The sequence below is a fragment of the Cimex lectularius genome, unplaced genomic scaffold (assembly GCF_000648675.2).
Source record: "Cimex lectularius strain Harlan isolate CLEC.00 unplaced genomic scaffold, Clec_2.1 scaffold42, whole genome shotgun sequence".
Lineage (NCBI taxonomy): Eukaryota > Metazoa > Arthropoda > Insecta > Hemiptera > Cimicidae > Cimex > Cimex lectularius.
In genome coordinates, this window is record NW_019392754.1 from 122,865 (window position 1) to 137,399 (window position 14,535).

A 14,535-nucleotide genomic window follows, 5' to 3' on the forward strand; every position below is an offset into this window, starting at 1 on the left:
AAACATTCCGTAAAAAGATTAATTAATTCAAAGAAGTAATTAGGCCGATAGACAATTAAATATAATGAAATGAAGAAAAGGTTGGAAACTTTACTTGACTCCCCCCTCCTAAAAAAATTTGCAATGCATGGTCCTAAGTATCAAGTTGGAACAAAAATGTATAAAACATGTTTTAAATTGAAGCAAACAAACTATTATTAAACTATTTATTTTTTCTAGGTTGAAATGACCGGTTTGGACATCCCCACCAACTCGGTTCATGTCTTTCAAGTACATTCCTACCTGCGAGTTGAGTAATCAGTAGGGAAGTGGCGATAAAAGTGTAACCATCGTTCATTTCGGAATAAAACCATGAGGTATGATAATTAATTTAAAAACACAAAAAATCGTAAATTACATTGGGACAACAAATAAATACTTTCAAGGTATTAATTTTTGTATAGCCAGGATTAAGCAAATAATTTTTATGAGACAGTTAAATATAATCAACCGGTTTTTTTCACAATTAAATAATAAAATATATATAATATATAAAATAATAAACTTACAGTGCAGAAAGATGAAAAAAATTAATCCACCGGCAAGTGAATTGGCGATACCTAAGAAGCAAAATTGTATACATTTTAATCATCCTAAAAAAAATTAATACACATTTGTGGTCAAATAAAACAATCAATAAATTCACTAATTTCGTGGTCCGCTTGACCAATTAATATATTACAATTAATTAAGGTTTTTAGTTGAGATAAAACATTCAATTCTGCTCGTGCCATTGACTTTTTTATCTCAACTAAAAACCTTAATTAATTAAAACAATCAATCTTCCATCCTGATCGTCGCGATTTTCTGTTTCTTGAAAATCACAATAATAATGATGATTTTTACACCGATCAAGAAGAACAGTTTGCAGTTGTTTGGAAACTTTGAAAATTAAGTGATAGCGCAATTATTATTTTTGTAAATAAATAAGAACAAAATGAATAAAATGAAACTTTTGAGAAGATTAATTTCTTTATTTTGATTCCATTTATATTTACACAAAATGTAAAAGTTGTTGACAGCCTCAAAGAAATGAGATTAAATTTTATGACGGTTAGATTAGATAAGAGTTAGAGAAGTAATGAATTATTATGGGGAACGCACGACATATGTGTGAAAAAAATTCTACCCGGCGTAATCAAGCCCAAAAATCCCAATACTTATATAGATATATAGATTTAAATATAAATAGACGAGATATAAATTTTGCATAGTACATTATAATTAATTTCACTAATTTTATGGTCCGCTTGACCAATTAATATATTACAATTAAGTAAGGTTTTTTAGTTGAGATAAAAAAGTCAACGGCACGAACGGGATTCGAACCCACGATCTTCGGCTAGATACCCCGCTGCTCTACCACTTGAGCTATCGTGACCTGATCCACTCGGACATCAACTTCCTATCTCAACCCCACCTTTTTGCCATTTTTCAAATGTCGTGTAATCGATTTAGATTCTCGACGACAATTGAAATGGCCACGGAGAGTTTTAATGAAGCGTACTTCATATTGATTATTTAAATTTACTAATTTCGTGGTCCACTTGACCAATTAAATCATTACAATTCATTAAGGTTTTTAGTTGAAATGAAAAAAAGTTAATGGCACGAGCGGGAATCGAACCCACGATCTTCGGCTAGATACGCCGCTGCTCTACCACTTGAGCTATCGTGACCTCGATCCACTCGGACATCAACTTCCTATCTCAACTCCACCGCTTGACCAATTAAATCATTACAATTAATTAAGGTTTTTAGTTGAGATGAAAAAAAGTCAACGAATTTAAAAATGGCAAAAAGGAGGGAAACTCATAAGGTGTGGTTGAGATAGGAAGATGTCCGAGTGGATCGAAGTCACGATAGCTCAGGTGGTAGAGCAGCGGCGTATCTAGCCGAAGGTCGTGGGTTCGAATCCCGCTCGTGCCATTGACTTTTTTTCATCTCAACTAAAAACCTTAATTAATTGTAATGATGATAATTAATTAAGGTTTTTAGTTGAGATGAAACCACGGACCACGAAATTAGTGAATAGTACTTTATGTTTCGTTAAAGTTACAATATTAGGTTTGCGAAAATATATGACTTAGTTATTCTTTACCAATGTAAAAGGGATTTTTTAAAATAATTGTTTCCTTTATGACACGTATGAACTTATTTATGGAACATTTCTCTTACGGTGATATCTGCTTCATATTATGCTGCAATGCCTTAGAAGTAGAGGATGCATCAAGCAATCGCATTCTTCATTACAGCATTGATTTAACTTAGATACGTTACTGGCATCATGATACGGTGACATTTCGAGAGCGTTTTTCAATTTATAATGATGTGTGATATCTCAGTGTAAATATTTATTTGCATTTATTTATATATTGATGTTTAATTGTTTTGCTAATGTTAATTTATTCATATTTATTTATATAGGTACATTAATATTTATTCCCTTTCGAAAATATTAAAAATTTAATTCAAACTCCATACCAATTTTTATATTTACTTTCATCCATAGAGGTATTTTAAATATTTTAAAAACAATGTCGATATATTACCACTTTAAAACGGAAGAGAAAGGTGTGTTAATGTATTTATTTTGCCACGATGAAATTTTTGTTCCGACCGAACTTTTAATGATTCAAATTAAAACATTTGAAACATTAAAGCTATTATAATAAACTGAGAGAAAATGAAAATAATAAAAAGAGTTTACACATACTTTTAATTTATTTGATAGTAACTGATAAAAACTTAATAAAAACTTCGTTAATGCATTAACCATATATTTTATGTATCATACATTAAATTGTATTTTTTATAATAGAAAACGAAAAAGGGCACATCAATAAATATCAAATAAACAAATGATAATGCAATACAATTGAATTATTGTTATGTTACCATGTCACCTATTAATATACGTTTTTTTAATTGGGTCAAAGACCGCGCAGGTGCCTGTTGCTCATGCCTTGGTTCCATAAAGAGAGCGTGTAGGACACGGTAGCGAGCTTCAAGGTTCCCTGTTTCGCTTTTTAGGGGAATTGGGAATTTTTTATTATATATATACAGCCGTAAAGATATGTGTTCTGTATGAGTGTATTTTGTATGAGTGAGTGTATTTATTAGAGTGAATGGGAAGGGGATGATGGTGGAATAGCATCCCCATCGCCCCTCCAGCTGTGCGGAATATTTATAATAGTACCCCATCGACCCCAATTGGATTGGTTTGTTATTGTGTGCAGGTTGATGGAGTATTGGGTGTGAATGTATTTATTTGTGTGAATGCGTATTGAATGTGTGTTGCAGTATTAGCTGAACAAAAATATATATACGTTTTGTACAATTAATTAATTTTGTTTATATTATTACATGTATATTATTTGAACTTTTAAAACTTTCTCCCAACAAAAATCAAATGGAAGAAACAATGTTTTTTTTTACTTTTATTTTATAAATTATCTTTTCTTCATTATTTTCGAGAGAAAAACCGATTTTTAGAGAATTATAAATACATTAGACCTCGGAGAATGAAGGACGGCCTTATCGTCCGAAAGTGGATGACTTGCAGAATTTCAGTTTTAGTTTAACCACCTCAAATAGTCTATTATATGAAATAACAAAACAATATTCATTTTGTTTATTAATTAAAAAATAAATATATTTTAAAATAGTCGCACGGTCACTAAATCAAAATTATATTTGTGGGATAGCCTTATTATAGATATTTAAATACATAATTTCTATTTTTATTAGCGAGAAACAAAGTTGATAATCATTTTTCGCTTATCAAAAAAAATGTTTTTCACCGTTCCACCGGAAATTTTACAGAGGTGCAGAATTTTTTGACAACACGTAGTCTCAAAAATCGCCTTCATAAATAAATAAGTACTATGGAAATAAAAATTTCCTGAGTTTTCTTATTATTTTTCTCATTTATAATAACATAAATTGAATTATCCACTTAAAAAAAAGTGTTAAAAATTCTCACATAAATGCTTGCTTTCTAGAGCTCTTAAGCTCGAGCTTTTTTTGTCTGATCTGAGTAGCATATTATCTAAATGTTGCTGAAAAACAAGGAAAGCATAAAAATTAAGCTTTCTAATTAATAGCGTTAAATTTCGATAAATTAAATAAATTATTATTTCGTTAAGTTTTTATGCGAAACACCGGTCATCAGCGAGAAAAAAATTACCCCCGGATTAATCAGGCAAAAATTATCATTTTTACATATTTAGAAAATTGGTATTTGAAAGCTATAACGAGCTCTGAAAAGCAATTTGAACTGTTTTTTGTTTTAAAAATCTCCATTTATCTGAGATCTAAAATAAAACGTTTGAAGAGTTTTTAGTGATTTCGTCTTTATTTCACTTAACTTAGCGACAATCACAGACATTTTGAAAAAATTCTCTAATAATTGATATAATAAAATGGAATTTTGATCAAATCCAGATGTCAGGTGGTCAATTTTTAAATGGAACAACGGATATCAGCGAGAAAAAAAATTCACCAAAAAATTATTTGAGAAGTTTAACGAGCTTTAAAAACAAAATTAAGTTGTTTCTTGCTTTTTTTGGTGGATAATGATGAGAATCTGGAATATAAAAATTTTGTAAGCTTTTACAACATGTTATTTTTTACGTAGATGCATTTCGAGGCTCTTTCTGCCTCCGCCTCCGTACATTTTTCTAAATTTTGTATAAATCAAGAATAATAAAATAAATTTTTGGACCTTAATAATATTTTAAAAACCAACCCGATCCTTTCATTTTGAGTGTCAACAGACGACTGGCTTTTTTTCTCGACGGTACGTGTATTTTTTTCTTATAGAGGCCATATTTACGTCATTTTTTCCGTTCTTTTTTTGGACTTCTTATGATAGAAATACATCTACCAGTCGAGTAAAAATCCAGTCGTCTGTTGGCACTCAAAATGTAATCCAAAATGTCCAAAAATTTATTTTATTATTGTTGATTTATACAAATGTTAGAAAAATGTACTGAGGAGGAGGCGAAAATATCCTCGTCTAAAAATATGAGTCTAAATAAAAAATTAAAAGTTGGAAAAAGCTTACGGCGTTTTTATAATCCAAAATTAAGTTGTTTTTGGCTAAAATCGTTTTGTCTACGTGATATATATAAAAAATGCTTGAAGAGTTCTTGATTATTTCTTTAATTAATCTCATTTTAGTAGGATGAAATCTAGTCATTCTTGACAAAAATAGAAATAAGAGATATTCAGCTTTCCAACGGATATAATAATGTCGATTTATGGATAATCCATAGGTGTTATGAATTTTTTAAGTGGAACCCAGGACACACGTTAAAAAAATGCCCCCCAAGAATACACGTTTTTACTATTTTTCTGTGCCATGTGTTTTATGTGACCTAATATATATAATCTCATTTAGCCACATTAACCAAGCCACATTGGTTGATGTAAATAACATTGAAATACAAGGAGATTGAAGACAGCAAACCATATTTTTGGGGGCGTCAGTGGCCGAGTCGGTTATGGCTTTGACACGGTGCTTAACGTAAAGGTAAAGGTCCCGGGTTCGAATCCTGCGACCCTGCATTCGAACCCGACATACAATTTTTCACAAAGAAAGGTGTTTGAACCTGTGCTGTTGCGAATTCTCATTCAATAAAAATACACTTATATTACTTAAAAATAAAACTTCTTAGATAAAAACGCTCGGATACATACGCTCGAAATAATACCAGTCGGTTATCTTCTTTTGTTGGTTAAAACATTAATCTTAGATTTATTTATGAAATGTGTTGACTATGGTGAAGTCATCTAATGTTTGAATAATTTAGATATGGGCTAGGTTGTTTGTTTTTATTAAAGTATAATATTTAAGGAAAACCTTTGTTCTTTCAGCCCTGTTCTTATCATTGTTATGTTCATCAACTTTTCCTCGGGAGCAAATATTTTGGGATTTTTTTATTTCCCTGTCCCGAGTCATCACAACGTTTTTAGACCGATTCTCAACGAGCTAGCGAATAGAGGTCATAATGTTACGTACGTTTCACCTTTTCCTTATAAGCCTGCCAGTGCAAACATGCGGCACATAATGATTGAAAACCACAGGGATGAATTTTCAGGTGAGTTGTCACACATAGCTTTAAATTTTATGTTTACTACTGCCGTCTCGTGTTCAACAGGTGTGATTAATATACGAAATTGGGCCTCCTACTCGGCCATAGAAATGTCATTTTTTCTAGCGAGATTTACAAAAGATTTGAACGACAAGATGTTCTCTTCTAGCGGTGTACAGGAAATTATACATTCCGATGAAAAGTTCGACGTCGTATTGTCGTCTTCAATGCTTTTCCAGGAGCCAGTAGCAGCCCTGGTCCACAAGTTTAAATCAATCGGAATCGACATACATCCAGTAGGCGATGTGGTCGATGTGAACGAGCTATCAGGTTTACCAAGCAACAGCGAATATATGTTGGATTACAAAGCTAATTTCGGTAAACCAATCTGGGAATTCACCTACCGAGATAGACTTTACAATATGTTTATCCTTATCGCCACCACCCTGTCGCAATATTACAGACTGTTTTTCATGCAAAAACAGGTCGATAAATACTTTAATTATACAGGCTGGGAAGACAGGCCACCGATCGGAAAGCTGGTTGCTAATAAAAGCTTGGTTTTAATCAATTCCCACCATTCCGTCGGGTATTCGTATCCGAAAGCTCCCCATGTCAAAGAGATCGGAGGTGTCAACGTTCTACCCGTCAAGCCTCTTCCAAAGGTAAGTACTGCTTTTTTTAAACTATCGAAATAATAAACTTATTATTTTCAGGACTTGGAAGATTTCATGAACGAAGCGAAACACGGGGTTATTTATTTCAGCCTCGGCACGAATTTCAACAGCTCGACGGAAACGAGCAGCGATGAGCAGCAAATAATTTTTAAAGTCCTGAGTGGATTGAAACAGAAGGTTCTCTGGAAATGGGATGGCGTCCAGCGACCAGGAATACACGAAAACATTAAATTTTCCAAATGGTTCCCTCAGGGTGATATACTGGGTAATAGAAAACTCATCCATATTATTGAATTGTATATTAAAATTTCAAAATTTTTATGTTACAATGAACTTACTAAGAGCACGATTAACTATTAAGAAATACCAAACGCCACAACCAGAAACGAGCTTTTTTTCAAAACTTTCGTTAAAAACCTTAACTAGTTTTCACCGTTACCGTACTCTTCTTTTTTTCAACTTACATTGACCCTTCACCAGCACATGACCCGTAGGACAATGTAAGAGAAAACATCCAATTGCAGCACTCAATATGTGAAATTGATATCCAAGACATGTCGTTTTGGGCATCTCAGGGTGGGAAAGTGTTTGGAAGTATGATCGAAAGCTTCGTGTGGATCTTTTGGAAGCAGGAACAGTTCGTTGACAAAAGTAATAATCATAGAAAAGAGCTTTGACGATATGTCTGGATTGGATGCGCTGGATATTGGATAGTGGACTCCACACCATATGTCCAATGTGGTTGCAGTAATTTATAGAGTTAGTTGAGTCCTGAAATTCTTGTTAGGTAGGTTTCCTGTTAATTCTTTTCTCGTGATTCCATAAGATTTTGCTGTCTAGGTCCTAATTATCTGACTTGAATAAACTCGGCATCTGGTTGTGATGCCTAGTGGAGTGAAAGTTGGAAGACTTTGCTCTAGAAGAACACAAAACTTTCCACAAAACCAATAAGACACCAGCATCACAATTTATGCCCTGAAGATGACCCGAATAGAGGTCGTAACAGACATAGTAAAGAGCTTGATGGTTTGTCTGAGGACATTTCAGAGAAAGGATTAAATGAGCTGGACATTGCACAGTGGACTCCACACCATATGTCCAATGTGGTTGCAGTAGTTTATAGAGTTAGTTGAGTCCTGAAATTCTTGGTAGGTAGGTTTCCTTTTAATTATTTTTTCGTGATTCCATAAGAGTTTGCTGACTAGGTCCTAATTATCTGATTTGAATAAATTCGGCATCTGGTTGTGATGTCTAGTGGAGTGAAAGTTGGAAGACTTTGCTCTAGAAGAACACAACACTTTCACATAAAAACCAATATGACACCGCAAGAATATCATCACAATTTATCCCCTGAAGATGACCCGAATAGAGGTCGTAACAGACATAGTAAAGAGCTTGATGGTTTGTCTGAGGACATTTCAGTGAAAGGATGGGATGAGCTGGACGTTGCACAGTGGACTCCACACCACATGTCCAATGTGGATGCGGCAATTTAGAGTTAGTTGAGTTTTGGCTGTTAAAATAGATTTCGGTCATAAAATTCTTCATAGGTAGGTTTTCTGTTAATTCTTTTCTCGTGATTCCATAAGCTCATTGGAAGTAAGAGTTTGTTGTCTACATCTTAAATATCTGACTTGAATAAATTCGGCATCTGGTTGTGATGTCTAGTAGATTGAAAGTTTGAAGACTTTGCTCTAGAAGAACACAACACTTTCACATAAAATCAATACGACACCGCAAGAATAGTATCACAATTTATGCCCTGACGATGACCCGAATAAAGGTCGAAACGTCAGCAAAAAGGAAAAAATAGTTTTCTAAACTACCTCGCTCTTGACCACTCCTCCCGACTTCAGCAAGTAGTAAAAGAAGTTTTCCAAAGATTTTGGACATAGAAGTCTGAATCTGTTGGTGGATATGTGATTGGGAGGTATGTCAGTTTTAAGAGTTTAACAGAGTTAAATTCACTAATTTCGTGGTCCGCTTGACCAATTAATATATTACAATTAATTAAGGTTTTTAGTTGAGATAAAAACGTCAATGGCACGAGCGGGATTTGAACCCACGACCTTCGGCTTGATACGCCGTTGCTCTACCACTTGAGCTATCGTGACCTCGATCCACTCGGACGGTGCGGTTGAGATGGGAAGTTGGTGTCCGAGTGGATCGAGGTCACGATAGCTCAAGTGGTAGAGCAGTGGCGTATCAAGCCGAAGATTGTTGGTTCGAATCCCGTTCGTGCCGTTGACTTTTTTATCTCAACTAAAAACCCTAATTAATTGTAATAGTTTAACAGAGTGCAGAATATTTCCATAAGAGAGGAAAGCCTGGGTTATATAATGGTTAAAAATACTGTGGCTTTCTGAGGAAGGTTTCCAATATAGTGAAAATAATTAACGTAAGAACATATTAACTTCAGAAAGACAGAAAGGTTTGAGAAGGAATAAGCATAACAAGGAACAAATGGTCTGAAAGGATGAGGCTATATTTTGGCCGGTAGTCTTCCTGGCTCTTTTATCTTTGCTTTTTTAGTCTGCCGTATTTCCCTTTTTGCCATTCAGTGTTCTATTTTAAAATTCCGAGCTTATACTCAATTAGGATATCTTGAAATGACTTGAAAGTACTCTGGCGTAGACTGATAAATATTTCTTTTTCAGCACATAAAAATACAAAACTATTTATAACTCAAGGTGGTATTTTGAGTCTGTTTGAGGCCGTATGCCATGCAGTACCTCTAATAGTTGTACCAGTCCTCGGAGATCAACCGAAAAACTCGGACGTCGTCGTGGCTGGTGGATTCGGCATCAGGCTGAATTTTAACAACTTAACCGAGACGTCGTTGAGATGGGCGATCGACAAAGTACTCAACGATGAAACGTAAGATATTGATACGTGGGTGATTTATATTATATTGATTGTGATTGAACTGTGTGGTAGAAGTGACTTAGGGGGGGCGGAAAGTCAACGGTTTTAATTAAAAGTTTGTTGTGATGTCCAAGTATTCTTGTCAATGGACAATAAGTGCTGAGTTTAAAAAAAAACCTTAACCCTTTTAAATATATTTGAATTTTATATATTTTAACTTCAGTCAGTCACTTGACCACTACGTCAAAATTGCACATTTGCCGGGAATAGCGTAGGTTCTGAAAAATTATTTTATTTTTTCTTCTTCTCTTTTATTTTCCCTTCTTGCCCCCGTACTTAATTGGGAAATACGTAAATACATTACGTAAATTGGGACCAAGGAAAGGTAGGTTAAAATAATTTTTAATCAAAATACTAATTTGATATTCGAGTTTTACACATCAAACACCCTTGAATACAAATTTTTATGAAAAACAAAAATAATTTTCTAACTTAATTTTTCTCTTTTCAAATATACCCGTGATGTTCTTTCGAAAATTGTATAAATAATTATAATTTTAAAACGACACCTCAGCTTTACAAGAGAGTTTACTTGAATTGAGGCTACTATAAATTACATAAATTGGTGCAAAGTTTGCTTCCGTGAAAATATTAAAACTGGAGATATATAAAAAAAAACAAAAAAACATTTAGAAGTTTTATTCTGCTTTCATATTTATTTCCCCAACCGACAATATCTTTAAATATAAACTTTGTTGACATTGACGGAAAGAAGAAACTTTAAGCTTTTGAACATTTTCAATAACTGCATTATGTTTAGTAGTCTAATTGACCAAATTAATTAATTATTCTTTTCATGTAAGGTCTTGGTTGAGAAGAAATAGTTAGTGTCAAGAGCAGGATTCGAACCCACGACCTTCGGCTCATTACGGCGCTGGTCTACACTTGTCACAATAGCTCAAGCGGTATTGAGCCGAAGGTCGCGGGTTCGAATCCCGCTCGTGACACTAACTATTTCATTTCAACAAAGACCTTACATAAAAAGAATGATTCATTTTCAATTACGATGAAATTACATCAAATCCACAGGAATTATGAATTTTTATGTGGATAACCTGACACCTCCGATTAAAAAATAAAAAAAAATAAAAATGCCCGCGGCTGCAAGTTAAAAAATGTCTCATTTTTAAATTGTAAGAAAATTTGTATTTTAGGGCTTTAAAGGGAGCTTAAAACGAATCTGAACTTTTTTCTAATGTAAATTTTTTTTTGGCCTACTTACTTTTTATATACAACTCATTTAATACAATCCTGCATAACATTTTCTTATTTCGCGTAAATGGCCAGATGAAATAATATAAATAACCTTGACATAAATGCATAATTAAGGTACAAAAACATTTATAAAAATTACTTAAATTAGGTTTTAAAAAAAAGTCCCCCCCTCGGGCCATTGGTAAGTAGGCTTGAACATGAGACTAATATTTTTCGATCTACTACCAAAATTTTCATAAAAATCGATACCCCTCAAATCCGTTTATCCATGTTTTGTCCACAAAACAATGACTTTGATGCAAAACTTTACTTCGACCACGTTCTCCTAAACCATCCAATATTACAACAAAACCATTACTATTAATTAAAATTCAGACGAATTATCAAAGTTCTTTTTCTTCCGTACTAACCATTCTGCCTACTGATGACCGGAATAATATTTTCAAGTTAAGTAATTTCAACTATAGACGATAAACTAACGTAAAATACGCACAAATTTCTTAAAAGACAGGAACATAAGAAAAGACTTAGACAAAACATATTAGTTTCAAGTTGTTTTTTTTAACTATAGACGATAACCTAACGTAAAATACGCACAAATTTCTTAAAAGACAGGAACATAAGAAAAGACAGACAAAAACATATTAGTTACAAGTTGTTTTTTTTAACTATACACGATAAACTAACGTAAAATACGCACAAATTTCTTAAAAGACATGAACATAAGAAAAGACTTAGACAACAACAATGACTTCGATGAGAAACATTGCTTTGACCATTCTCCTAAATCGTCCAATATTACAACATAACCAATCCTATTAACCAAAATTTAGACGAATTATCAAAGCACTTTTTTTCTGTACTAACCTCACTACCTACTGATGACAAAAATATTAGTTTCCAGTTAAGATTTTTTAACTATAGACTATAAACTAATGTTGAATACCGACACGTTTCTTAGAAGACAGGAACTGAACACAAGACTTAGACAAAAACATATTAGTTCCAAGTTTTTCTTTTTAACTATAGACGATAAACCAACGTGAAATACGCATAAATTTCTTAGAAAACAGCAACATAAGAAAAGACTTAGACAAAAACAATGACTTCGATGGGAAACATTACTTAGACCATTCTCTTAAACCGTCCAATGTTACAACATAACCCATCCTATTAACCAAAATTCAGACGAATTATCAAAGCACTTTTTCTTCTTTAATTACCACACTACCTACTGATTGACAAGAATATTAGTTTCCAGGTACGTTTTTTCAAGTATAGACTATAAACTAACGTTGAATACCCACACGTTTCTTAGAAGACAGAAACTTAAGACAAGACTTAGACAAAAACGCATTAGTTTCAAGTTTTTTTTTAACTATAGACGATAAACTAACGTGAAATACGTACAAATATACCTATTAACCAAAAATCAGACGATTTATCAAAGCTATTTTCTAATGTACTGACATCCTATCTACCTACGACCAGACTATAACTTTCAAGTTAAATACTTTCAGCTATAGAAGACAAACTAAATTCGAATCCCCATTCATGGCTTAAGGGACAGGACCTCATAGATGGCTTAGATAATAACGGTCTTAAGCAATGCTGCAATTGTAAAGAATTATGAACGAAGAAATCTGGTATGATTCTACATACCATCAAATATACAACATAAATATTCCTTCCAATAAAGAAAATAAGATTAAGAATAACTACATTATCCAATAATTAAAAGAACACGCCTTCTTCAACGAATTAGAAAAAAATAACAATAAGACCATATATGTAAGAGGCTATAGACCAATAATAAATGATAAAGTTTACATTTTTTATTGCAGTTACACAATAAATGCCAAGAGGAGATCGGAACTTTTCCACGACAGGCCTAGGGCGCCCCTGGAAGAGGCGGTCTACTGGATAGAGTTTGTTATCAGGAACGGAAACGTTCTCCAGCCCAAGTCTGCACTTCTTCCATTCTATCAACTCCACAATTTAGATATTATTTTTACCATGGTGGTCATTATCACCGTGTTAATTTATATTGTTAAATTATCCCGTTCATTATTCCTCAAAGGGAAAAAATCGCCACAAGTTTTTAAGAAAAAGAAAAAATGAAAATATTGTATAATATCAGAATATATTATTAATTGTTAATTAGTAATTATTTATTGTATTAAAAAATGTATTTTCTTTTCTAAACAAATGTGCCATTGTATCGTTTTTAACGATATATGCTGCACAGTTCTGACAATAACTTTCAATCTTAAATTTTTTTTAAATTCCTCTCACTTCTTGTTAAGTTTATTGATTCTCATTTGGATTGATAAAAAAATCATGATCTGTTTTAACATTTTTAGTTTATTTATTAACAGGGTGTCCAGAGAACAGATGTCAATACGTCAAGATAAGCTTCCACGCCATGACTACATGGGGTTTGACGAAGGTTGTGACAACAATTTTTGAGTTGATGCTCGCTGTTAGTCTGCAGCTGACTGTCAGGTAACTCTTAGTTCCTCACTGAAGAAGACTAATGATGAAGATAACTCGCGAGTGAAGACGGACCCAACAACAGACTTTATGCTTATTTTAATATGGGATGTCACTGTTTTTTCTTCACCATGGGGTTTGATGATGGTTGAGGACACTCTTATTTTTTCTGTGAAGTCAGTGTTTTCTTTTTCACCATGGGGTTTGATGATGGTTGTGGACACTCTTATTTTTTCTGTCGTCAGTGTTTTTTTTTCATCATGGGGTTTGATGAAGGTTGTGGACCTCTTATTTTTTCTGTGAAGTCAGTGTTTTTTTTTGTTTTTTTTTCACCATGGGGTTTGATGATGGTTGTGGACACTCTTATTTTTTCTGTGAAGTCAGTGTTTTTTTTCGCCATGGGGTTTTATGATGGTTGTGGACACTCTTATTTTTTCTGTCAAGTCACTGTTTTTTTTTTCATCATGGGGTTTGATGAGGGTAGTGGACCTTTTATTTTTTCTGTAAAGTAAGTGTTTTTTTTCACCATGGGGTTTGATGATGGTTGTGGACACTCTTATTTTTTCTGTAAAGTAAGTGTTTTTTTTCACCATGGGGTTTGATGATGGTTGTGGACACTCTTATTTTTTCTGTGAAGTCAGTGTTTTGTTTTTTTTACCATGGGGTTTGATGATGGTTGTGGACACTCTTATTTTTTCTGTGAAGTCACTGTTTTTTTTTCACCATGGGGTTTGATGATGGTTGTCAACACTCTTATTTTTCTGTGAAGTCAGTGTTTTTTTTCACCATGGGGTTTGATGAGGGTTGTGAACACTCTTATTTTTCCTGTGAAGTAAGTGTTTTTTTTCACCATGGGGTTTGATGATGGTTGTGGACACTCTTATTTTTTCTGTGAAGTTAGTGTTTTTTTTTTTCATCATGCGGTTTGATGAGGGTTGTGAACACTCTTATTGTTCCTGTGAAGTAAGTGTTTTTTTTTTCACCATGGGGTTTGATGATGGTTGTGGACACTCTTATGTTTTCTGTGAAGTCAGTGTTTTTTTTTCACCATGGGGTTTGATGATGGTTGTGGACACTCTTATTTTTTC

At 33.3% G+C, this 14,535-nt stretch overlaps 1 protein-coding gene across 1 annotated transcript in view; it reads left to right on the forward strand.

Moving 5' to 3' along the window:
- Window positions 1-254: 254 nt before the first annotated feature.
- The window catches only part of LOC106673546, a 28,872-nt gene continuing 14,591 nt past the window's right edge, over window positions 255-14,535 (forward strand). The window contains exons 1-7 of the mRNA XM_014405695.2: window positions 255-356; window positions 5,920-6,143; window positions 6,204-6,802; window positions 6,854-7,079; window positions 9,472-9,691; window positions 12,799-13,070; window positions 13,333-13,459. Coding sequence (XP_014261181.1) covers window positions 352-356; window positions 5,920-6,143; window positions 6,204-6,802; window positions 6,854-7,079; window positions 9,472-9,691; window positions 12,799-13,070; window positions 13,333-13,459 — 1,673 coding nt within the window. The 5' untranslated portion in view covers window positions 255-351. The remainder of the gene's footprint in view (window positions 357-5,919; window positions 6,144-6,203; window positions 6,803-6,853; window positions 7,080-9,471; window positions 9,692-12,798; window positions 13,071-13,332; window positions 13,460-14,535) is intronic.